Here is a 26,639-nt window from a genome sequence, read left to right as displayed (position 1 = left end):
CTTTTCTCCCTTTCTCAACTCCTCACTGCAAGCGTTCCTTACAGAATTGTTCACCTCTTGTATTTGTTGTTCTCTTTTATTTGCTTCAACCCTCAGACGGTTGTGCTCCTTCTGATTGAAATGATTCAGGAGATGTCTGGTCAACTCAGCCATGCTGCTGTGTCTACAACCAACTGAGCATGGCTAGGATGGACTGCCTGGTGAAGATGGTCTTTGGATTCATGGGGTCTGTGGGGGTTGAATGGGCAGTGAGGTTCGTTCTAGGCCTTGTTCTCTCTTAGATGCTCTTCTTGGTAGATTGTCAGAATCAGGGAATTCTTAGGTCCCAAGAAATTAGAGGCTCTTGTTTTGAGATATCAATAAATACTCATCTTTGTAAGAGTGTGGGGGAAGGGGACCAGCTGTATTAAGTCAGTGAAAACAGGGGGAGGAAACTCATGGGCCTAAGCTGCCCCATCCTGAGGGGATTTCTGCAGAAACTTCTCTAGACCAAGAGTGCACCCCAAGGGAATTTTCCCCATGGATTGAGGAACTTCTCTATGCTCCAGCAGAGTGATAGTTATAGATGACTGGTTCTACATTTTCTGTACCCACTCTAGGAGTACAATGAAAAACGTCCTTCCTTCAGTGGCATACCTCAGAAATGGTGCTCTTCTGTCTGGCTTCTGCTTGTGAACCAGGATTTTTATGGGGTCATCTTTCATAATTGTTCTTACTCATCAGACCCAAGACTGCCCATCTTTCCTTTCCCTTCTGCAAAAAAATGTTAGAGCACCCAGAGAATCAATAGAGAGAGGCCTTCAGGTGTGCCCAAATCCCTGTATGTTGGCTGTGTGACTGTCAGCAATCTCATCCTCTCAAACTTGGAAGCTTAGTTTCCTCTTTTTGTAAAATGAGATTAATAACACCCCTGCCAATTACATGGGGTTAGGGTGAGAATCAAAGCAATGATTGTGAGGAGCTTTTAAAACACTAACTCACCATAGGAAGGATGGTATCTTTTTTGTTGTTGTTGTTGTTGTTGTTTTTCGAGGGTTGAGAACAATTTCTATTAGGCAATACAGCATAATTACTGCAAAAGGCACAACCTTCTCAAAGCAAAGGCCACTTAAGTCATGGTGTCTCAGGAGCTCACAATTCCACGTTCTAGACTCACTATATCTTTCTCAAGAGGCCCCAGTGGCAAACAGCTTTAGAAGGGTCTTGAGACAGAATATGCCAGAAACAACTGAGCCCAGTCTAGTCTACCCCAAAGAGTAACGGTGCTTGAGCTCGACCTTAGGGACGATGGCAATTGAAGCCCTTTGACAATGGAAAGTTTTTTCTTGGGGGCAGTCTGAAGGCATCACAGTTGCAAATTCTGGCCTGTGGTATTAAAACTGGCAGGAATTCCAAATGGAAAGAGACAACTTCCATTTTGGAGACCAAGTCCTCAGATTTAGTTTCTCTCTCAACCCTATATACCCAGGGGCACCCAATCCACTGGAAAACATGATACAAAAACATTTCGTTCTCTATGGCTTTAGTTCTCCTTCTTTTTATATATCATACTTGTCTCTGTTAGACTGGACACATCTACTGAGGCATCTCCAGAGTAAAGAAGCAGGGACTAGGCACAGGGTTCATTCCTAGGTGTTGACGGTGGTGATTTTTCATCCTCTGCTCTAACAAAGCAAGGACAGGTATTGATTTCATATTTCTTTAAACTGGTGGGTGAAACATAAACATATTCAAGAAAACTCTTGATGTTTAGTGTTTCTCTAATAAGAAAAGGAAAGGAAAAGGAATTTGGGGAATAGGAATGAGAGAGGGAGGGGACGGGAGAGAAACACTACTTACGCCGTTTGCAGCCACATTTTTTTATTCTTTTGGGATCTGTGATGTCATCATGACAGGCCTTGCAGTAAAAAAATGCCCTGGAAAAAGAGAATGGAAAAACTGACACATTTCATAATCCACCCAAATGAAATGAGTACCACATTTCCTCCACGGTGGTGCCAAATTAATGAAACACGCCAGCATTAATTTCCTTTAATCTTTTGAAAGGTTTAGACATTTGCAGACGGAAATGTTTGTTGCAAGACCGTTTATTTCAAACACAGGATTCTGTGATTTGAGTTAGTGCTCCTTTTCATAAACTTCCATTTGCAAAGGAACTGGGAAAAAAGTTGCTGATGTGACACACTGCGTCTGCTCACTCGTCTTTCATTTTTGAGAACAGCCTTTGATGCTACTCGTGGGGACACGTGGGCAATGAGCCCTGGGCCCTTGGTGGGGAAGTTAAATACAACACCAAAAGTCCCACAGTCTGGTCAAATATATACTTGAGGGGGCAGAAGTATGTCGTTTCTCGGTCAAATGAAAATATCAACCTTGTCACTCTGAAAGCACCTTTTCTGGTCAGCCAAAGTGAGACAGAGTTGAGGAGGTCTGCAGAGAAGGAAAAACGAAAGCCACGAGTCAGTGGGTTCCTCTGTCAAACCCCCTCTGGAGTTTCATAGCTTATTTTACTCCAATGCTGACTGGACCAATTCCCATGCTATCCAGCCCTGAGAACATGCACTAAATGATGGTTTTCTTCTCACTGTGGCCTTGTCCTCCAGTTTCCTGGTCTGCATGTCCAGTGGGAGGAGTCAACAGGAGACTGTAGGGTGAGGGGGGATGAGGTCACCACCTTGACCCCCTGGGTGCCCTCCTGGCCAGGTCCATGAAATGGCACATGACAGCCTCTCTCCCCAGCTCCTGATAGCCCTCCTTCCCCTTGACCCTACAGATCTAGGGTGAAGGTGGCTCCCCTTTCTTGCTAGCTCTGGAGTGTTTGGTCATCCCTTATTGGTTTTCCTTAACTATCTGCCCATAACTTTACACACTCTCTTCATAAAACTCTCCTCCTTTTTCCCATTTAAGTGTGTCATCTGTTTCTTGCCAGGACAAGAAACAGCACCCACATTTACATATTCATCTCCAATTCACACTTATCCCCAGAACTCCAGACTCTAAGATCCAACTGCCTTTATGATATCACTGTGTATATGTTTAGTACACATCTCCTACCTAACATAGCCCAGATAGAATGCTTAACTTCCTACTACCCAAAACTTGCTCATTCTCTAGTATCCCTCATCTTGGTTAAGATTAACACAATTTAAGCCCTGACTCTAGCCTTCATCCTTCATTCCTCTTTTTTCCCTCACTTCTACCCAATTAACTGGGGGGTTCTGCACACTCTCCAAAATATAGTCTGAATGGGACCCACTTCTCTCCACCTCCACTCAGTGGTCAGTCCAAGCTGCCATCATCTCTCACCTAAACTGTGTAATAGGAGCTGAGTCTCTCACCTCTTCTCCTGCCCCATTCCTCTCATTCTCTACAATGCAGGAAGAATGACCTTTTCAAAATATACATCAGATCAGCTTAAAGCTGTCAGTGATTTCCATTTTATAACAGATCCAACCTTTTTATAAAGTGCTTTAGGAGCCAGCCTCTGCCTCTCTCTAACCTCATCTCATACCACTCTCTCCAAATCTATTCCCTAGCCACACTTTCCTTCTTGGGGTTCCTACCCACAATGAACTTCTTCGCAGCCCATCTCCTCTTCCTATCTGATCCCTGCCTGATGGATTATTTAGCTTCATCTCAATCTCTGCTCAAATACCATCCCCTCTGAGAAGCTTTCACTTATACCCAACCCAAATCAGTGACTCAGTTGCATTAATTCTTTTACCATTAATTTAAAAAAAAAAAAATTGTCATTCTTTCCTGCCTAGAATATGAGCCCTGTGAGAGTTGGGACTTCTCCCATTGTTCACCACTGTTTCCCTGGTGCCTTGTATAGAACCTTCTAAATGTAAATGACTTACCCATATTTGAAGGGTGAATGAATGAGTGAGTTTGAGACTGCTTCCCAGTATTGTTAGGTCTGCCAATTTTTCAGGAGAAACGAGTAATAAGGATTTTTTTATAAAAGCTCGTAACTTTTTTCACCTTGGCAACTCATTTATTTTTAAAAATTGTGACTCAAAAGAATCATATGTGCAAGCCAAATTGAGTCACTGAGCCACCGTTTTGTGACTCCTATATTAACGTCTATGTTCCAATGTTATTTTAAAAGGAAAATATTTGGTGGCAAGGAGGAAAGAGCAAGTACCCAAATGTCCATCCTCAAGTGACCTTCTTAAGACTGCAGTGGGATGGTTTCACTCCTCATTTTCTAAAACACTGCATCTGAAGCTTTCTATGAGCCAGAATTCATTAACTTCTTTTGCTGCTTTTTTGCAGAGGAGGGTGCAAACTCGATACTAGATCATCATAATCTACTTTTCCATTTTTACAAAACTTGTTTAGTTTCATTCAAATCTCCAATGTCCTTTCTGTGGTTTTCTGCAGTCTTCATCTATTTGAAATCCCCTAACTGACAGCATTTGCTTTGACACATCACACACCATGGAAAATTACAGGCTGGTGTTGTAGCTGATTGTGTCAGCATGTATTTGTGAATACCATAAAGCACTGAAATGAGACATATTGCACTCCCTAATATAGGAGGTAATCTGTTTTTTGGACGGCCTGGTATTTGTGACATTCATTAGTGAGAGATGCAATAGGAAATAGAATTACACAAATGGGAGTTTCATGTTATATTTGCTATCTGGGAGGTATACGTGATATATGGTGCTCCTGTGCTCCCCAGCCTCCTGTACTTGGTGCTGAGATGCTGTTTCAAGCTTTTGTGTCTCACAGTCTGGACAAGGGCACAAGCTTCTTCTCCAGGAGACCTGATTGGAGCATGGGGAGAGGGAAGGTTCAGTCCCATTCATCCTAATTTCCCTTCTCAGGTGTACCCAGTTCTCAGGATACTCTTGAACAACAGGGAGATTCCGTGAATTGAGTAGGGAGGTATTTTTCCCCTACAATTGAATCATGGCAATCTTTCCCAAATTTGCAGAAATAAATTTAAGTTATTAGAGAGCTCAGTTTAAGAATTCTTTTTTCTTCCACCAGCCCATATTTTCTTTTTCCTGAAAGCTTCTGTAGCCAGTATGGCTTAGTTTGCTAGAGTGGGTGGGGAGGAAGAGGATCCTAAGTATCCACACTCACATGTCATTGTTCTGTGCTCAGGGTGTCAGGCTCCACCCAGGCAAAAAATTAAGAGTGCAAGCTCTGGAACCGAACTTCCTGGCTTTATTCCTCACTAGCAGTATGACTTTGGGCAAGTTAGTTAGCCAAGTTGTGCCTCAGTTTCCTCATATGTAAAGTGGGAAAGAGTAATGCTACCTATCTCATGGGGTTGCTGTGAGATTTTAACAAGTTTTAGATACAGAGAACCTAGTACCTAAAATAGTGCTGGGGTGTAATAAACCCTCCTTTGTAAGAATGTGGTAGTATTATTAAATTTGGTAGAAAGAGAGTGGGTTTTAGAAAAGGAAAGACCAGTTCCATTCTGGGCTCTGCCACTTACTTATGTGCCTCATGGCCTGGGACAAATCACTTATCTCAGTTTTACAGATGAGGAAACCAAAGCTCTGAGTGTTTAAGAAGACTTACCTTCCGGGGTTATTTTGAAGAGCAGCAATAAAGAATGTAGCACACCTAGTACAGGCCTGGCTTTGACGAGGAACTCATTCAATGAAGACCATAGGCTTATATAAATAATGATAGACCTTCACAATTAATAATGTACTTAAAATATTTTATGGAATATTACTCTTGAGCTGAATGACCTGTCTGAACATTTGCATCGCATTTTCTGCTAGTAAATTTATCCAAGTTCATAGGCTAGAATCAAATACAACAATATTCCATGTTGTGCTGGAAAGGACCTGGTGAATTCCTAGGCTGCTTAAACAGGTTTAAGGGTACGAATAAAAATGTCATGAAACATGCAGGCCGATGAAATCCTGTGCTGTACTTCGAGTGGCTTAACAACTGAAGCTGACAACTTCAGCCACTTACCTAGTAGGCCACAAACAGAAATAGAGCCAGTTTCATATTCCATCTGAAATTAATCCCAACCTTTTGAAATTCTATTTGGCAGGGACAGTAGAAAACTGATAATTCTCAAGTAAATTTCCCAGATAATATTAAGTAAAGAGCACTAGACAAAGAGCCAGTTGTCTTGTTATGTTGTTCTGGGTCATGAGGAATCAGGATGACCTTGAGCAGTCATTCAGCTCTCTGAGCCCCCATTTTCTCCCTCATAAAATGAATGAGCAGGTAACTAGGCTTCTTAGTTCTAAAATTTTATTATTCTCATTTAGAGATGTGGAATTGACTACATGAACAGGAGTCCGTGGAAGTTTTTCTTACACCAATTGATGGCCATAGACATGTTAAGGAGTTTTGGGGTTATGGAAGCCTGCCTACTTCCGTGGGTCAAGGTATCTATGGCTGGGCCAGAAAGAAAGCCAGTTGAAAACAAACTCTTACCTTTTAACTTCTTTGGCATCACTTGCGATGAAAAATCCTAAAGTACCTTCTTGGATCTTAAGATGGTTTCCAGGATTAATTAATATACTGCTCAGTGAACAAAAACAAACAGAGAAGATACATTTGTGAGGTCATGTTCTGAATAAAACCTCAAAGGCTACACCATACTGTTGTGTTTATAGGGGGCCCACTAGTCTAGAGCTTTCCCCAAAGATTTTGTCCAGAGCCCAATGCCCACTGCCCCATACATTTAGTTGGATAATGCCATCATTAAGCACTACTGCTTACTTCCCAGGTTGGCATGCTCCCAGTTGAGGAAATCAAAGCAAATCAAAGTTTTAGGGCCTGGGTTTATATAATGGGGCAGTCTAGCTGCCATCATGGGCATATGATTTGAAGCAAAGTCCATCAGAATACATTCCTTTTGAAACCGCTATTGGTGGTCAACACAGAAGCCCTATTGGCCTGATGAAACTATTGCTACAACAATTTTCCATTAAATGACAGAGCATTAATGGGACCCCTATATGTATACATAAACATACATGTACACACACCACATATTACCACGGGGAATGGTACAAGACACCTGTAACCAATGCAGAAGGAAACTGAACGTCTTCATGACATTGATAAGGACATGGAAATTGATTCCATGTACAGCCTTTATAGGAAGAATTGGATTTACCCAAACAGTTTTTTTTTGTTTTAAGTTAGCAGTTGGATATACTTAACGATTCCAGTCTGCTGTTTATAAAAACTTACAGGGTGTTTGAATAAGATGTGTGTCTAGCATGTCCTAATTGAGGCAAATTGAGAAAACAAATGCAAACCACCCCTTAAAAAAACTTGCCCTGCAGAGAAGTGGGAACCTAAATATACATTGTCCTATTTCAAAGTGGCGTAAATAGATTAGCTGGCCAAGATGTGTTTGGACTGACAGAAGAGATAAATGTATCCTAATCTAATAAATGGATGAAACAAACAAGTTTAATTTTCTGCAGATCAAAAGCAGAATACAAGATTGTCTGATGCACAGACTGAGAAGAGACTTCAGGCTTAATGGATACTGAATTTAGGGACTCTGAATGAAGCAACAGAAACAGCAGAGGTACTCCTTGTTCTGAAAAGATGTTGCTTAATAAGGTAATAGATATTTGGAATCAGTCTACAGGAAGTTCTCAGGTGCCCCAAACAATCAAAATATAGAGGATGGTAATTAACACATAATCTTTTTTTCTACTGGTAAACCATTTCAGAAAAGTGTTGTGGTCAGTGAAGTGATATGTCTGTAGTCATACAGGAAGGACACAGGTGAACCTTTGTTCACCTGGTTGGGAGACCTCTGAGCAGACCATTATTGCAAAATAATTGTCTGTGGTCAGAAGAACATCTACCATTACTTATAACAAGACCTGACAGGAGGAAACTGTACTTGTGTCATGGCTATTATTAACACTCAATAATATCAAAAGGCTATGAAGATTTAACTGTTCAGCCCTACAACCACAGGCAGCAATGAGATTCCTCCCAAATCAGAGAGCAGCAGTCCACACTAATAGCACGGCCTGCACTGAGCAGCGGCTCTCCATAAGCACCTTCTAATGACCCCTCCGCCAACTCTTCACATGGGTATAATGAGCCCTCTGACTTCATGCAATCACGAGGGCGAAGTGTCAGAGCTCATACAGTTTAGATGAATTTATCTTTCAAAGCCAATTCAGTATGATGTTTTAGAAGGGCAGGATTCTAAATTTCGCACATTTTTTTTTTTACCTCCTTTCCTGCAAGGCAGTTTTTACATGCCCTGGCTCTGCAATCAGAATTTGGGTCCAAATTCCAACGCTACCCCTTAATAGCTGTTTGACTTTGGGCCAGTTACTAAATCTCCCTAGAACTCAACTTTTTTACCTACAAGAGGTGGATAATGGTAATAATAGTCTTTAGAGAATCAAGTGAGATGATGTATAGAAGGCTCAGTGCATGTGAGTTACTGTTCCTTTTCTTAATTCTTGTAAAGAAAAGCCAAAGTGCATTTCATTTTCAACAAAGTTATCAGAGATTTTCTCTAGCTGACCCCATGGAATATAATACAGGCTTCTTATCAAAATACCTTGCCCATTAATGAGATTAAATTATAGGGTAAAGAACTGTACACTACAGAATAATGTATAAGGACTTACACAAAATATTCCATGCACTTCTGGAGCCTAAAGGAGCTAGTTCCTCAAAGTTATAAAAGCCTACATTTTGACATTATTCATATAAAAAATGCAAGAAAAAAAATTCTGAATGGAAAAAAAATCCTATCATGATTTGAACAACAGAATTCAAAAGGAAAAATCTGACCCACATCAAAGTCTTATATGAACCAAATAAGCATCACATAGAATGCTGTTTCCTTTTTTCACATTTTGTGTTTCATTATTCTTTATCAACAATGAACAAGAATTAGCCTACAGTGAACATTTAGAATTGGCATTGTAGAGAGTGCAGGTTGAGATAATTTATTATAGCCTTTGAGCTTGCTTTAGTCCAGTTAGTGCAGTGGAGAAGAAAGATTTGGGGCTCTGATGTAAAGAACATTTGTGTTTCAGGTTTGCTGCTGATGTTGGTTAAGGGTTCAGGCACATGAATCAGGTCTCACCTCTTTGGGTCCTGGCTTTATAAACGCAGGTAATCCTCACACTTCTCATCTATAAAATGGGTGAATAATCGCTAGCTTACAATGTCTCTAAGAGAGTTAAAGAATGTACTATGTGCAACATGACTGACACATAGAAGGTCTTAAATTCATAGTTGCTACTCTCAGTGAGTTAGGTGATTATAAAACTGAGAGGTAAATAAATGCTCACAGCACCATTACTCTCCACTTTGTCCTTGCTGCTAATAAATGACCCAGGAGGTACCCTACTGTCATTGGAAGACTTTTCCACTGACTGCAAGGAAATCCAAAACATTTTATCCCTGCACAATATCTGGTGGTCAGCTAATTTAGACTGACTTTTGTCTGCATAGTGAAGTATCCTCTGTTCCTTAAATCTATGGCTGATTGTGTAAGGAACCAAAAGCATCTCTAATTGCCCCACAGGTCATGTGGATTCCAGGATGCCCTCTTATTCCCTGTGAACAGAGGTGAGGGGGGTTAAACCATCCCCATGTCAGATGTGAGGCAGAACTGTTTGCAGGTACTCAGCTAAGGCTAAGGCAGCCTTCTGGGTGGGAATCTAAAGAATGGACCCAGCCCTTGAAACAATGAAAGAAAGAAATCTAGATACATAAAGATGCTCTTGGTGCTGAAGCACCAGGAACTACATTACTGGTTTTATATCTATATCTATATCTATATCTATATCTATATATACTTATTTTAGACATTAAGTCTTCTATACACATTCCAAATCTAGAAAGTTTAAATAAAATGCTAATCCCCCTCTTCTTCAAAATATAAAAAGACAAGGATTTTGGATAGTAGTGACTTTCTCCCCCTTTTGCCTACTATCTTTAGAATTTGTTACTGACCTTCTAATAGGAATACATAAATTTTTCCGAGGATCTCTGATCTCTTTAGGAGAGTATCCAATGTTAAGTTTGTTTTGTTCTAATGACTGCCAGCAGTCTCTCTCCCTGTGCACCACTCTAAATCAGTTCTCTGGCTCCAACTTTATGTAATTCACTAGTTTATCAGAGATAAACTTCAACATGTGTCATGTGAAGAATCATGAAAATCTCTAAGAGAAAAAGCCCATATATCCATTAACAGAATTCCAACAAGGACATCTTGGCAGAGGTGGACTTTCCCTCATTTCAAGGAATATATAAATTATCCTTTCTTCTTTGACCTTACTGGTTTCAACAGAAAACATCCAGTGACAGCTGGAAGCACAGGGCTAGTGTGGTCCTTTCTTCAAGGATACTTGCTGTCTCTGTTTCTTTTGCTCTCAGACTAGTTTTCAGTCTCGACTTATTGTGTGTTTACTCACCTCCTACATGCAGCAAATACGTATTTTCTGTAAGGAACCCACAGTTGAGTAGAAGGGTACAAAACATGATCACATTCTGTTTACCTTTGAGTTTTTTGGAGTAGCAGGCTTAGAGCATTGCATGCAACAGGCACATTTCAACTATTTGTTGAATGAATTTAAAAAATTAGTTTTTAAAACCTCAGTCCCAGAAGTTTTCCTTCTTCACAAATAAGTGGAAAGGAGGTCACAGTTTTCTTTCAAAGAACAAGCTACAATTCTCATCAGTCAGGCTGATTAAAGGAGTGACTACACCTCTGCTAGGGCTAGGGGATTGGCCAATGAACTAGCAATCTCTCAGAGGCATTAAGTATGAATATGTAAATATCCCAATATGTAAACAGCATGCCACTTGTGAAGTTGGAGCAATTGATTTCAACATTGAAAGCAAACCTTCAAAGAGAAATATGGGTTCCTACACATAAAACACATCCACATGGAATTGGCTAACGGGGCTCAGTCCCATGGGGAAATGTCTCTATCAGGTCCCTCCATGAGAGCAACACCATGTCTCAAGTTGTATCACACTTCGTCGAGTATTTCTTGCTAAACACTGGGTCAGGTTGGAAGACTGCAGCTTGATGGAGGAAAGAAACGTATTCCTTTCTCCACCACTTGTGCATAACTGGGAGACATCTAGTTTTGTCTTCAATCATTGTAAACTTTACTTGTTTCCTGTTTCTGGAGACAGCCAATGATTGGTAATTCAACTGAAACAGATACTGTTTAAGGAAACGTCTATCCATTACAGGTAAATATGATAGATATATATTTCTCTCCTCTCCCTTTCATTTTTGGTAGGTGTAATGTACCATTCCTCAGGCAATTTAAAAAAAAATAGCATGACTCATATGAGAACATAGTTTGTACTTGATAACGTAGTAATTATATTTGTGTCTAGCAAGCTAATGGGACTTCATTAACTAAAGCAAGCAAATAAGAACCATCTACGGTTTCCGTTCATGCTATGCCCAGATGAATCATGCCATTGAGAAGAGGCTTCTTTGATCACACAAGTTCATATACAATGACTCTCAGTTGGAACTTTGTTTGAACCAATTGTGTCCCCTCTCAGGGAGTATAACTGCATTTGTAGTTTATAGGCCATGTGCAGGCACATTTTGGAGAAACCCCACATCTCAAATCTTATCACCTTTCTGGAACTTTTCATTTTTTCTGGGCTTTAAAATATGTGCTGCTGGAGTCCCACACAACTAGACACACACACTTTTACTTTCAGATACCATTGGAGACACAGTTGTGTATTTCATGTGTCAATATACTTAAGCCCAGTTCACTCACACACAGACAGCATGATAAAGATTGCTCCCAGTTGGTCAGACTCAAATGACTGCCACTATGGTCCACCAGAGATACTGGTGAGGACTTACTCAGCCTGCATCCATCTCGATAACTTTAGAAATGGCATTTTCAAATATATTTTGCATATACAAAAAATATTAGCCATATGGGATGGGGAAGAAAGAGGTGATCTAGAAAGGATAATGCTGGATATTTGGTTCTGGGAGCAAGCCAAATCATTTTCTGGTATACTTAGGACAAGTCATGCCTACATCACAACATGCCTTCACCACAAGATAAAAGGACTCAAAGGCCAAAAGCCAACAGCAGAGGTGCAACCACTGTGGACCTTTAAGATGCAAAGTGTTGCAGTAACTTCTCGCAGTTGGATCATATCAATAATGCCAAACTGACAGGAAGCCACCTCTATACACATGTACTCCAAAAATCACAGAAGAATCAGACTTTGGAAAGAGATACAGACAAATACACACACACACACACACAATTACAAACACAAACACATGATAGTGATTACAATCACGGACAAAAGTAACTTGAAAAGATGAACAAGTAGGCATCTCAATAGTATGTTTTCAACAATATTGTCTTAGAGAACACATTATTGAAAAGCTGTCCTGGAACTATTAACCCAAAAGTTTTTTTTTAAAATGCCCTTGATGATGATTTAGTCATGCTTCATGCAATGTAAAACAGCAGCAAAACAGGGTGAAATCACATGGTGAAATTGAGAAGCTTCGTATTAAGAAATATGCCCAAACACACTAGGAAAAAAAGAGCCACGAGTTTGTCTTAATAAACAGTACTAACTCTGTAAATCAAGTGTGATAATCTGGCAATTTAATAGCAGTGTTCTAAGTCTATACTGAGCACTGCCTGAGAAATAAAATATTCAAAATGTTATCACCAAAATAAATGTAAGGAAAAATCAAAGTGTAAGGGCTTGGTCTCTGCTTTGTGGATAAAAGGACATGAACTCTGCTCTACAGACAAGAAACTCAACACAGGGAGGAGGAGGTCACTGGGAATGTGGATGTGGTATGTAGACAAAATGGCGCCAGAGTCCAGCGGACACCAAGACACATCAGGACAATACAGAAACAGACACAAAGGGCTGGAGAGAAGCATCCTCCTGTTCAACTTTCATAGTATTTGTTCCCATTATTGGTGCCATGACTGAAAACAGGAGTGTGCCTTTCCTTTTTTAGGTTTCCTGCAAAGAAGTTAGTGCGTCATCCAAAAGAACCAACAAATCAAACAGGAACAGAAATAGGCTACTTCCAATGTATGTACTCTAGTTGGAGAGGGGTGTATATATATGTATATATATACACACACACATATATATAATATATATACACTAGACAAGGGAATGAGATTATATATACATATATATAATCTCTCTCTTCTTGAATTCTTGGCAAATGGTTAGTCCTGTGGTTAGGAGTGAAGATAGAGGGTGGAGGTTGGAAGAAAAGTTAACGAAGAGTGCATACCGCTTTCGGCTTCTGCAAAACGACAAGAAAAGAATTTAAAATCAAACAATTTGATAATAAATTGACTGACACCAAAAGGAAAGAAGGAATAAAACCTTTGTTTCAAATCACTTGAAGGATGCATGTGAAAACAAGGTTTTTCAGCAAAGCATGAAAACAGTATCATGGGGTGAAACCAACAACAAAGAAGGTAGTTAAACACAGGTTAAAGAAGGTGGGAAGGAGAAGCAGGTCCTTTGAATTTTCACACCCAGTCAGTTAGAAAATGTGAGAGGAAAAGAAGTGGGACATTTTAAATAAAGAAGAACATTAAAATTATTATCTCAGGGAAGATCAAATAAAAATGTTTATCTTTAACATGGATATTGTGTTTGATAAGTCCTGTGTTTTCTCAGAGGCATGATCCACATTCCCTCAAACACACCTTTTTCCACAACAACCAATGTGCTTCCACACTGAGACCAAGCCACATTTGAGAATTAAAGCTGGCAACTGCACAAAGAAAGCCCAAACAAAGCCAAACAAGTCCTTTTTGCCCTTTTCTGAAAAAAAAATTAAAAAAATATATATATACACACTAAAAATTATATCTATAAATATGGCTTTGTTGAAAACATCTCAGAATTGTGACTCAGTTGAAGGGCCTATCCAAGAAAAGTTTCGTCTTCAGGGAGTGCTCTGAGTTAGTTTTCTTAGAAGAGTGACATTGAGTTCACGATGAACCATTAACAGCCTTTCGCTCTTTTTCTCTCCTTGGGACCAAAAGGCAATGAATGAGAGACAACTGCTCAAGGTTCAGGGTGCAATCTCTGCAGTCAGATTATTCCAGAATGGTAAAAACACTATTCAGCATCAACGTCACCCACATCACGACCTTTTTTTTTGAAAGATGCACAAAAGTAAATAGAGAACATTGAGTTACACCAAGATTTGCTGACTTGGCAACACGGAGAATATCATTTGCAAAAATCCAGGATACACACAGTTCCCCTACACAGGTACAAGTGAGTATTGGCAAAAACATGGGTAAACAGTAATCCCAGAAAATTCCACCTCATCTGCTGAACAACAAATAACCAGGACTCTCAGTTTTTGCAAACAATATTCTTCACTTTGCCAACATGAAAAGAAAATATTTATCTACCTACATACTTGTTAACTGCTACAGCCATGTTCTACATATGGCCACCAAATCTACCATTTTTTCTTCCTTTTGGTTGATTTGGGTTTTCAAAATAGCTTAACATTTAACCAGATTGACGTTGTGAGCAATCTGATCTGGTAGTTAACGTAAAAGAAAACATTGGATTGATCTGTTTACAATCCAGTGTTTTCTTTTCTTCTGTTTTGCCTTGTCATAGACACAGACTGTACATTTGAAAGTCTGGCTATATTGGGTTATTCACCCAGATAAGGAAAACTCCTTAAATGATGATAAAAGGAAACTTCTAGTCTTCCCCTGTACTCTGCTCAGGTATTAAGGTATTTGTTGGAGAGATCAGTCTTCCCCTGTACTCTGCTCAGGTATTAAGGTATTTGTTGGAGAGATCAGTCTTCCCCTGTACTCTGCTCAGGTATTAAGGTATTTGTTGGAGGGATCTGCACTCTACATTTGGGCATCTGCAGGATCAAAAAAATAAACTATAAGGAATAGACTATGGGTGTCATTTCACAGAACAAAAGCTTGAGCATTTATCAGTGAGCTCTCTTCCAAAACTATTGACAAGAATTGGGGAGCAAAAAAATCATCTCTATTTTATCTGTAAGGCGTACAGTACTCCATCAGCAAAATTTCTTGTTAGCATGATGCTTCCCACCTCCAGCGTGAACTCATATATTGACTGGGATGTTATCTATTTCAACCAGACACAGTCCCTCATCAGTCTGATTTGCACACAATTAAGTGTAAAATACATAAATAAAGAGAGCTCCTGCCTCTGAGCCCCACTCTCCTGGCTCATTTACATGAAGCTGATATTCTGCCACCTGGATTTTGGTTGCACCGGGAGAAGCACATATGGTACACAATAGGCTGCTTGTAATTTGGCTATCAAGAGAGCTGGTGTCTCCCCTCACAGCTCTACCCCAAGGCTGCTGTAAAGGAGGCCAGAGTCCACCTGCTTTTTTGCTCACAGCAGTAAAAAAGGGTTTTAAGGTCTGGTTTAACACTTAGAAGGTGAAAAGTCCAGGTCGGCATGATCAGATGGAGATATTTTGTAGGACTCATCCCTCTTCCCTGGAGAAACACTCTCTGAATGCCCAGCAGGGTTTTGGATGCCAGGCTGGTCTGGCATAGAAGCTGCAGTGTCCGGGGGACCCTCAAAATGTGCTCTAGGGTCAGAGAGGTGTTACATCTGGTTCCATGCAGATAAATAATTCACAAGAAAGCAGAAGTGAACCGACCGTTCTCAGAATGCACTCTCACCACCAAAAGTGTCAGCCGGCCGCTGGGTCACCGCAAACTTACCGGCTCTCTCGGTTGGCAGACTTGTACTCAATGGCTATCATTAGGAGCTTGAGCTTCACAAAACACAGCCTGCAATGAGATGGAGAAGCCTCCCAATCAGTGCTTCTGAATGACCAGAGTCACATAACAAACACTATTACGATCTTTCAGTCTCCTAATGCAGTCATTATCAGAGGGGGATCCTCATTCCACCGGCACTGTGCCAAAGGGAGGGGTGGAAGCAACACCTCCCCATCTTCCCTGTTAAACCTGATTTCTTGCAAGTGATAAGGTGCTGGATGCTCAAAGTGCAAATTGCACTCAGGTCTGGCTGTCTAGACACAGAGCCCAAGCAGGGATTTGTGCCTGGGGATTTACACTGGGCCAGATTCATTAGTTACTCCGTCGGGTAGTAAAATGTTAACTACAGGGGGAGGGAAAGATTTGGACCAGCTGGACCTGTTATTTGGATTCCATTTCAGTCTTTTGTAAAAATGGCTCATATTCTTGTTCTGAACAGACCCCTGTGTGCTTGGAATGATGGTAATAATACTTGGCCTCTGTGTAGGTGCCCAGCACATGACGATGGCATCGTCACTCCTGGCTCCATCCTAGCTGTCTCACCTCATCTGCCTGCTGCTCTTGACTGCAGAGCAGACTGCTTTAAGGCTGGCTTGTTCCTGTTTCCATTCCTTCGCTTGTGCATCCCCCACTCCCCATCCCTTCTTCTCTCTTCCCAACCCATCCTCCCAGGCTACATCAACTCTAATCTTCCAAGCAGTAGGTCTTCTCCAGTTTCTGCTACCCTGTGATTTTCTATTCTCAAAACTCTCCCAGCACCTTGTCTGTAACCAAATCACTGAGCCTTTAGTTAATTTTATACTGGCTATGGTCGCTCCCTATTGTTTCACATGTCTGAACTTTGTCTCCTTAACCAGAGCAACTTCCTTAAGAGTCCTGAACTTGTTTGGAATTCTCCACAGTGCATAGTGAATAGACATACCGATACAGAGAAGCTAAACAAACAAATGGTTTCCATTTACTGGGTTTCAAATCTAAGAAAATAACAAAAGGTGCAGTAAAATGTTTATGCTTAAAGATGTTCAGAGTAAGTATTATTTATACAGAGTAGAAAAATAGAAAACAACCTAAATGTCCAATAATAAGGCAATAAAGTACAATGCAATATGGTATTAGCATTCTAAATGGCTTTTCACAGAATATTGCAAGATATAAGATCAACAAATAATATTATACAAAAAGACATGAACATGTAAATAGAACAAATATATAAAAAGACATGAACATGTAAATGACACAATACAATTAGATGACACTATACACTTACATACTTATAGAATAAAAGCTCACATAAACAAAATAATTATACATGATGTATGACAAGTTTCTACAATGAGCATTACCATTTTGAATAACAGATTAACTGATAGATTGAACAATGAGTTGATGCTTATTTATTCAGCTCCAGCATTGTAAGGGGGATAAGGTACTGGGTCACAATGTGGGGAGGGCTTCCTGGTGGTTCAATTTAATCCCCTCAATATCCCTAAGAGAAAGCTATTACCCCAATTATTCAGACTTCTATTGATAGCTCCATTTTACACGTGATGAAACCAAGGATCAGAAAGTCCATGTAACTTGCCTAAGGTGTCTAGTTGATACCTGGCAGGATACACTACATCTCGATCTCCAGTGAAGCCTATTTTGTATTGGGAGAGACAGACAATAAGCAAATATACAAGTGAATAAATAATAAATTCCTAGATGATGACAAGTTCTAAGTTGAAAATAAAATAACCTAAGAATATAAAGAGTAACTCACAAGAAGTATATCATCTGTGATGGTTCAGGAGGACCATTCTGAGGATGCAGGGAGCACAACAGCATGATGAGAAGATATGGGGAAAGAGCTTTCTAGGAAGCAGAAACAGCAAGCATAAAGGCCCTGAGGCAGCGAAGAGCTCTGGGTGTTTGAGGATCAGCAATAAATCCAGTAAGACTGCAGCTGAGTGAGCAAAGTCAAGTGTGACAGTGATTAGGTCAGGAAATGAGGTGGGAACAAGATCATGAGGTCTTTGCTTTCCAGAGCAAGGAGTCTGCAGCTTATTTTAAGTGGAATTGGGGGATTTTAGTTGGTTTAAAATAGAAAAGTGACATAATCAGATGTGCTGGATATGGGGATGTGTTGCTTTCAAAGAAAGTACTGCTGATGGCTTCATGCTCTCCAGGGAGTGAGATCAATTGCTCATTCCTACATGTGAGGTTGTGGTCCCCAGCACTGCCTTCAGCAGACAGTCAGATGTCAAAGGACCACTTCTATACAGGCATATCTGGGATCTTCTGTGATTTGCAGGTTTTCTGATTCCTGCCAGAAGATTCCAATGACCTGGGCTTTGTGCTGATTGGGCAGCTTGCTGAAACACCAACACACATATCCAACTACAGCTGGAAAATGCCTTCCTTAATTTATGTCCCAAAGAGCACTGCTAACATGCACCCTTTATGGGACTGTTACTTCTAGAACTTAAATTGTTTTTTAAAATATATATATAGCTTATGCAATGTTCATTGAACCAAATTACCAAATTAAGTAACCACTTTCTAATGTAAATAGTAGTCAAATACCAAAACATCAGGGAGAAGGCTGATCTTAAACTTAGTATGGATCGTGCAAAGGTTAATTTGCTAATATCCTATGAGCAATGACCAGTCCAATTTGGGACTCTGGTAGTTCATGGGATCAAATATCTTCATTGCTTTTGTAAACCTAATCCCACTGGAAAGAAGGGAGGTAACAGTTCACAGTAATGGTGAATTATGTCTTCCTAGTTACTACAGTACCATTTACCAACTGGATATAAAAAGAAAAGAATTTCCTACTACAAGAAAGTCCTAAAATCTATGTGGCCTTGTATTCATTCCTTAACCTTATACAGGATGGTCCTGCAGATCTGAGTCCTCTTCCAGTTTTAAATCCATAATGTCAAAACATTCAAATCCATACCTAAGATGATTCTATAATGCCTTATAGAAGTCCCTTTTTAAGAAGTCCTTTGACCCAAAACAAGCTGTTGCCCACTGGCCAAAGGAAAGGAGAGGGAGAGAATGATTTGAACAGAGGGAACATAGGCAAGCCGTGCCACAACACAGATTTTCAGATTCAAGCCCTTCAAGATTGGCCGATCCTGCCCTTCCTAGGCAGATGACAAACTGAGGTCCAAACAGAGGAGAGCAACTAGGTCAAGGTCAATTGACTTTTATGTAAAACGCCAAAAGTAGAAATCAAGTCTTTGATGCAATGTGCTGCACAGATGCTTCTCATCAGAAGAGAGGAAATGTAGTGGCAGTCACAAGCCCAACAGGCAGACACATTCTGTTTGGTAAGTACAGTGTTTTTTAAAAAACTGTAAATAGATGCCAACAAGTGAATTCACATAAAAACTGGCTTTTCAGCTTTCCTTGAAAAATCAGATATGGCTACATTGGCACCACATTCCACATGGTGAAAAGGGTGTGAAGCACTTATCCCTCTGGATGGGATGTTTGTTCTCCAATGTGCCACAGTCCCCACCACTCTCTATTGTCTCAGATGGCCTCACTCTTCATTCTTTGTTGCTAACTGCCTGAACCTTACAGGTAGCTAAGTTTTTAATCCCTACTATAATATGTATCCTCTGGATATTGCAGAATACAAATCAAGTATAATAAACCATGATTTACACTGGAAGCAGAGCTATGGCTCCCTCTGTGAGTGTTCAAATCACACTTTTTTGTTAGATCCTGCCACAGAGAGTTGGCCAATGTCACAATCCTGGGCTTAAGGACTGCATCCTGTTGTAGAGATGTAGCCTCTGTTGGAGGTGTCCAGTGGGGAAGAGCTGAGGAAGCTGAGTGAACAGGGGAGCTGGTGTGGTAATGACTTGTTTACTTATCTCTTCCCTCTAGACTGAGTTTTTCCTGTACAGAATGCATGCTTTCCCTCACTGGCATTTTGCAAAGTTCAAAGTGTAAGCCTTCAGTAAAGGCTGGATAAATAAATGCATGTATGAATGGGGAGTAAACCTCATGAGTGGCTGGAGTGATGGAGAAAAGATAAAGTGGCAAACTAGGAAAGTCTATGCAGAGAAAGCTTGGAAGTCAGTACAGAATCATGAAACAAGCTGCTTCTTAGCTTGTCTTATTTGTTAGAAGTGGACAGATGGGAAAGGAAGGATACAGAAGGAAATAAAAGTAGTGATATGCTCTGGGAATCTAATTTTTGCCTTCAGTCCACAATGCCAAGATGCAAGTCCAATTCTAAAATACAACAATTTGTCCTTGGGACCTTCTAGAGACCCTCTTATGCCCTTATGTACCCCTTACATTTTCAAGAATATATATACTTTCAGTCTACCCAGAACTGATGTTCTCTGGTTAAACATTTACTCGCATCACTCAGCACCATTTTTTGGTAAAGAAGAATGGGCATTAGCCATCTAATCCTTACTCTAATTCTGCCTTTACTCAACTTACAGTGTTTCAATATTTACAGGACTGGTGTGAAATCAGGAAGCAGGGTGAGGTGAGGTAAGGGGAAAAAAGGAAGCAAGAAAGCCTTCACTATGTGATAAATGGGATAAAATCAGCCATAAGCTAGCAATAACTTAATTCTTGGTTTCTAAAATAAAATGCCCCAATATGTCCAACGCAGGAAGCTGTTGCTGGTTGCAAAAATAATTACAGGGGAATAGAAATGACTTCTTTTTTCAAGAAAAAATGCCACTTGTCACAAAAAGGTCTTAAGCCCGCAATCGGCAATAAAACTGTTGTAATAACAAGTTAGATTGCTTTCTTGATAATTATTAAGTAGAGGTCTACCAAATTTGACAACGACATTATACAAAGCCTTTTTTTTTTTTTTTTTTTTTTTTTTTACTGCCAACATCATCTGTTAACTACAGTAGTTTCAACCCAGATGTTCCTGAACAAAGGCTCTTAAGAATTAGAGTCCAACTGTTTCTGCCTACCCAGAGGGAAATAAATTGTTCTTGCCATCAAATCAGCCCCCTTGACTGGAAAGATTACTTGCTGGTGTGAATTAAACATGGAAACCTGTCATAGAGTTTGCACCTTCAGGAAGAACATACAAAGAGGAGGTCTGGGGCTGTTGAAGAGGACTCACCCCACAAGTCAGATGAGGGAGGACGAAAGAAGCAACTGTCATCATTCCCCCTGAACCCAGCCCCACCCGAAGCACCAGCCCCTCTTCAGCTATCCAGAGGCCCCCTGGGAATGTCAGGTTGGCACAAGCAATTGAAGTAGATATGGATACAAACACTGCACGTTGGGAAACCAGGTCTCCTGGATCAACGGGTTGAAATGGAAAAGATTCACATTCAGGAGCTTTAATTTAAAATGACAGGTCCTAGAAATCAAAATATCTAGGTAAAGAAACTTTGAAACATCAGGATTTCTAAGACTCAGCACCAAGAAAATAGAAGTGATTTAAAACGTTCATGGAAATGTGAAGACTCTATTTCTCTATGAAGCTTTGATAGGAGTGGAGGGGGAAGGTTTCAGAATATCCTCACCCTCTCTCCCACTTTCTTATTCTCTTTCTCTCTCTCTTTCATACACACACACACACACACACTCGCACAGACACACCATCTCCACTAGCACACCTAAGACTCTAGAATTTAAAAATACATTACTTAATATAGACAATTAACTTTTGCCTAAAGTGTGAAGAAACTGCATTTTTAGAGAGCCTTGCTATTATTATTAATGAGAAACATAAAATGAAAGAAAAATCCGTGTGTTTGCTATGAGAACCCAATGTTGAGTCAAAGCCCAAGCATCCACCCCATTTCCAACAGGACTCCCTCCCTGACCCCTCTGTAGAGAATTCTGGACCCACTACTGCCTCAGTAGCCTGTTACTGAGGATTTCAATAGACTTTAGGGTCAACAGTTTATTCACTAGCACATAGAAGGTCACCTCTTGGGTCTCTGTAGTAGAAATAACCACCAATACTGTATTCACATCTCTATTCATATATGTTCAACCCTAATTACAGTACTCCCCAAACCAGTGGATGAATAGAGCCAGTTCTGTGAGGGGAAAATATTTTATAAAAAATGAGATCTGCCAGGTGCAGTGGCTCATGCCTGTAATCCCAGCACTCTGGGAGGCCAAGGTGGGTGGAACGCCTGAGCTCAGGAGTTCGAGACTACCCAGGGCAACATGGTGAAACCTTGTATCTACTAAAACTCCAAAAAAATTAACCAGGTGTGGTGGTGCATGCCTCTAGTACCTTGGGACTAGAGGCTACTTGGGAGGCTGAGGCAGGAGAATCTCTTGAGCCCCAGAGGACAAGGTTGCAGTGAGCCAAGATCACACTACTGCACTCCAGGTTGGGCTACAGAGTGAGACTCTGTCTCAAAAAAAAAAAAAAAAAAAGAGAGAGAGAGAGCGAGATCTGAGTCTCTCCATAAATGCACTTAAAATGTTCATTTTTGCAGTCAGGCTACAGAAATCTACCATATAACAATTGGGTCTGCCTGGTTTCTTTCTGCTCCATGTTCAAATTTGGATGTCTTTCTCTAAAAACTAATGATTTCACAGAACTCAAGTTAAACTAGCTACAGTTTTCATTGGGCAAGAGGCCCAGCTTTCTCCAGGCGGTCTTAAATTTTAAATTTCCCCAAGCTGCTGCTTTTTAAAGATCTGTCTGTGCAAAACAACATAGGTTGAGAGCATGATTTTCTGAATTTGGGAGGGGAACACTGAATGCAGGGAGTAGAGGAGGGAATAGAGAATCCCCCTACACTCTTAAACCAGCACAGTAGCATCCATACTAGCCCCTGGGCTTGGGGACAGAACTCCTGCCCTTCAGCACAGCTGGGGAAGATCTGATTGGAGTTCGCCAAGTTACCCAGGCATTAAATACTCCACAGCAAATCTGAATTTTAACTGCTCCATCAGCTGCAGAGGGACAGAGAGAGACACACACCATATTTTAAATACATCTTTTGTCCTAATCCCCTCTGAGCTGTAAAACCAGGTACAATTCAGCTTTTATATTTTGCAAATGATGAATGACCGACTAACAAGCTCACTGTGAAATTCAGAACCTAGAACACAGTGTTCTTGAGGCAGCCCAACTGCTGAACCTGTGGTTTCCTGCAGTTCCTCCCTGTCCAGCCCCTCCCCTCCCCTCTGCCTTCCCTGGGGTAGGGGAGTGCACCCTCACTTTTGCAAGTATGCATAAAAAATACTGTTATCAGTTTCCAAAAAAAAAAATCACAAGTCAAAATAAATCTGATGCATCTCTCTCTCTCATCTAAAGAGGAAATCAATTTGCTCTAACTGGAAAATCTCGGAGACCTACGTGTTGAGAGAGCTCCCTATGGTACTATGTGGCGCAGTCTCCACTTAGAATATCCTCTTCCTTCTTTATCCCCCATCTGAATCAAAACTCCTGACAAGACACAGCTCAAATGTCATCTCTTCCAGGAAGCACCCCTATGTCCCCCCCAGCCTACAGGGAGATGTCCCTATAACTCTTAGCATCTCTATCCCAGCTGTGTGCATCTACCAAAGCACTTATCAGTGGGTGCCTAGGTCTTCTGAGGATGGGTACCTTAGCCAGATGTTCCTTAGCCAGACCGTAAACTCTGGAGGCAGCCAACCCAGGCAAACTGAATATTTTACTTGGCATTTGTTGGCATTTGTAAGTATTGCTATTAGCCTTTTCATGCACACATATTTGTTCAAATCTAGTAGGCAGTTTCCTCTAGAAGTGGCACCAAACTTGGCACAATGATGCACATATCCCAATTCATTAAATATCTGGTTAATTGGTGACTGACTGACAAGAGAATTTCCTAAAGGTTAAAAGTAAATATAAATTGGATACACATATAGCTCGCAATGTGTTTCTTTCTTTCTAAGTGCTTCTATTATATTCAATGAGAAAGATAAATGGTAGAGGGAAAAGGAGAGGAGGGAGAGGGAGAAAAGACATTAACCAGTACTGACAGATAAGTCATAGCACTCCTATTTCAGAGAAGGAAATTGGGGTAAGCACCTGTAATGGTTAAATATTGTCAACTTGATTGAACCGAGGGATGCAAAGTATTGTTCCTGGGCATATCTGTGAAGGTGCTACCAAAGGAGATTAACATTGGAGTCTGTGGACTGGGAGAGGTAGATCCATCCTCACTCTGGACGGGCACCATCTAATCAGCTGCCAGCATGGCTAGGATAATGCAGGCAGAAGAATGTGGAAGAACTAGACTTGTGGAGTCTTCCAGCCTTCATCTTTCTCCGGTGCTGGATGCTTCCTGCCCTTGAACATCACACTCCAAGTTCTTCAGCTTTTGGACCCTTGGACTTACACCAGTGATTTGCCAGGGGCTCTTGGGCCTTCAGCCACAGACTGAAGGCTACACTGAGAATCTCTTGGCTTGAAATTTTCACAGAGATAGCTTTCGGGGTGGCAGGACCTTCTGACCCCACTGCCTCTTTTGTTCCCCTTCCTGTTCTCTTGGGAAACCACCTCAAATTTCACCCCTACATCCTGCTCCCATATGTTTTCATAGAATGACTTTCCTAGCTTCTGAGAAAACTCCAAGCTCTCCCAATCCCACCCTGCAAGGGAGCATTTTGCCAGCCCAGAGAAAAAGCACATTTATTTCTTTCCATGCTTTAAGATGTTATTGGCTGCATATTGTTTTAGTGCAGCGCATAATTACAGACACTGCTCTGAAAATCTGTATATTTTATCTGTGCTTTATGATACTCAGAATATTCCCCAATTCTTTTTCTTCTCCGTGAACCAGCTTAAAATATATTTTGGCATCCTTTATGTCATTTTGAAATTGAATAGCCAATTCTTACTGTAATGAAAATACTTACGTGCCAGCCCAGTGATGTACAACACTACACTCTAATTACGGCTGTGCTTTAATTAACCTGAACTGAAGAGTGTTATCATTAAACTGCTGGTAACTTTGAGTTATGGCTTTTCTTTAATTTAAAGTAGAAAACACAGATAATTAAGCCTCCAGATAATCAAATGCTTGAGGAGCGCTTCAATGTTTTGGGATGTTCCTAAATCTCATTAAATGTCCTTCCTTTATTGATCATTTCTACCTCTGCTGTATCATTGTATTAAACGAATAATAGCACTAAGTTGTACACATTCTCACTCACATCAGAAGTGGGATATATATATATTTTGGGATATATATAACCCCCCAGAAGTGGGATATATATATATCCCAGAAGCTTTACTGAGCAAATACTAAATTATCTGACAACAATTTGTCTCCTCCTTGGGACATGTTCTAAATACTAAAATCAATCAAAGGGAATATTCACAGAGCCACTAGTGCCAGCTCTTGACCTGGCTGAAGGCCAGTGAAGTTCCATACCACCCAGTGGGTCAGGGTTGGCAAACTCACACATCCACAGGGCCAGGCCTGGGATTTATGTGTGAATCTGGTCTGGTTTAAGGTATCAGGGAGTAGTGACTACATGACTACACTAACCCCTTTGCTGCATCAAACTGGAGCCAGTTAGCATTCAGAGGAAATGTAGGTCTTGCACTGTCACATTAGATTTTCTAAAGAAGCCAGAAATCTAGTTTTTACGTGACATACCACTATTTTGAAATATCAGCAATTAGTTTTTATGAAATTAAACACTAATGTAGTCAAACGTACCTTGTAAGTATCTCATTTAGGGCCTGTAGGGGGAGCAGTCCTAACCCTTCAAGTTACCAGTGAGAGGAACCCACTCAGTTACCAGGAGCAGAGTAAGAGAAGGGCGGAAAAGCAAGAAGGGCCTGGGGGTTGAGGAGGGAGCACTCTTGTTAGACACAAACACCAGTTAGGCCAGGGAAACTCCATAGCCAAGGAAGGGGGCTTGACGGAGCCCCTGCTGACGCCCTCACCAGCCTAAGACTCCCTGCAGGCGCTGGCAGCTCTGTCTCTGTGCTCAGACCACCACCATATTAGAAAGACAAGGCTTCAATTGCCTTTTTATAAAACTAGCTTCCGTTAAAAAGCCTGCTTTCCCCCGGGGCTTTCTATCCTAGGCAGGCCAAGCTCCAAGGAGGGGGAGATCCCCTGGGACAGCCTCAGTGTTCCAGGACCCAATGCCTCTGAATGGTTAACTCCTCTCAGTGGCAGGAAGAGAAATAGCTCTCAAAGAAAGGCACACATGGGAGTCACAATAGGGCATCCATTTTCAGAAAATAACTCCTTCGGAATCAATTACCTATTCATTTTTCCAGTCCATTTAGCATTTAAACTTTCGCTTAGAGACAGGGTGAGAAATTTCAGTAAACAGCCAAACCATTTTGGATTGCTTAGGGTCTGGGCCCAGGGACTGACAGAGTGCACCTGCTGTGTTCAGTGACAGGAGGCTCCAGGTAAACACAAAGCCACCAAGCGCTCCGCCTCCCTCCCTCCTGCATACAGAAAGAAAACCGTGATACAGAGGAGGCCAAGGGCACCCAGGATTGTCCTCTCCTTTGTGGTAAAGCCCAATCGGTTTTGTTTGGATGTCTTCAGACCTCTCTTTCGGGAAGGTGATTTGGTTTGTAAGTAGGCAGGAAGTGCAAGCAAATGGCTTTTCTTCCTCAGCCCAATGAGCTCCCAGATCCCCCTGTTTTTCCCCAGTGAGAAGAATACTTGTCAAATCCTTTGCTAAGGTGTCAGGAGATCAGGCTTAATGTTTCACCAACCTCAGGGAGTTTGTGTTTTCAATGGGCACAAAGACCCTGTTCATCTTAAACTCAACATCTGAGATTATTATTTTTTTTATTATTTTAGAGATATAATCTCACTGTTATCCAGGCTGGAGTGCAGTGGCGCAATCATAGCCCACTGTAGCCTCAGCCTCCTGGGCTCAAGC

At 40.9% G+C, this 26,639-nt stretch overlaps 1 protein-coding gene across 10 annotated transcripts in view; it reads right to left on the bottom strand.

Moving 5' to 3' along the window:
* The window catches only part of KCNMA1 (potassium calcium-activated channel subfamily M alpha 1), a 762,160-nt gene that overhangs the window by 137,116 nt on the left and 598,405 nt on the right, over positions 1-26,639 (bottom strand). For 9 of the 10 annotated variants that reach the window (XM_007962879.3, XM_038010343.2, XM_007962885.3 and 6 more), the window contains exons 16-18: positions 15,735-15,803; positions 6,427-6,513; positions 1,840-1,916 (exon numbers count right to left, since the gene is read on the bottom strand). In XM_007962879.3, coding sequence (XP_007961070.1) covers positions 1,840-1,916; positions 6,427-6,513; positions 15,735-15,803 — 233 coding nt within the window. Of the gene's footprint in view, positions 1-1,839; positions 1,917-2,071; positions 2,431-6,426; positions 6,514-15,734; positions 15,804-26,639 lie in introns of those variants that run through there. The other variant, XM_038010350.2, reaches the window with a different exon arrangement.

This window comes from Chlorocebus sabaeus, chromosome 9 (assembly GCF_047675955.1).
Source record: "Chlorocebus sabaeus isolate Y175 chromosome 9, mChlSab1.0.hap1, whole genome shotgun sequence".
In the NCBI taxonomy this organism is placed as follows: domain Eukaryota; kingdom Metazoa; phylum Chordata; class Mammalia; order Primates; family Cercopithecidae; genus Chlorocebus; species Chlorocebus sabaeus.
Note: the sequence above shows the minus strand (reverse complement) of the source record. Positions and strands in the feature narration are given on the sequence as shown.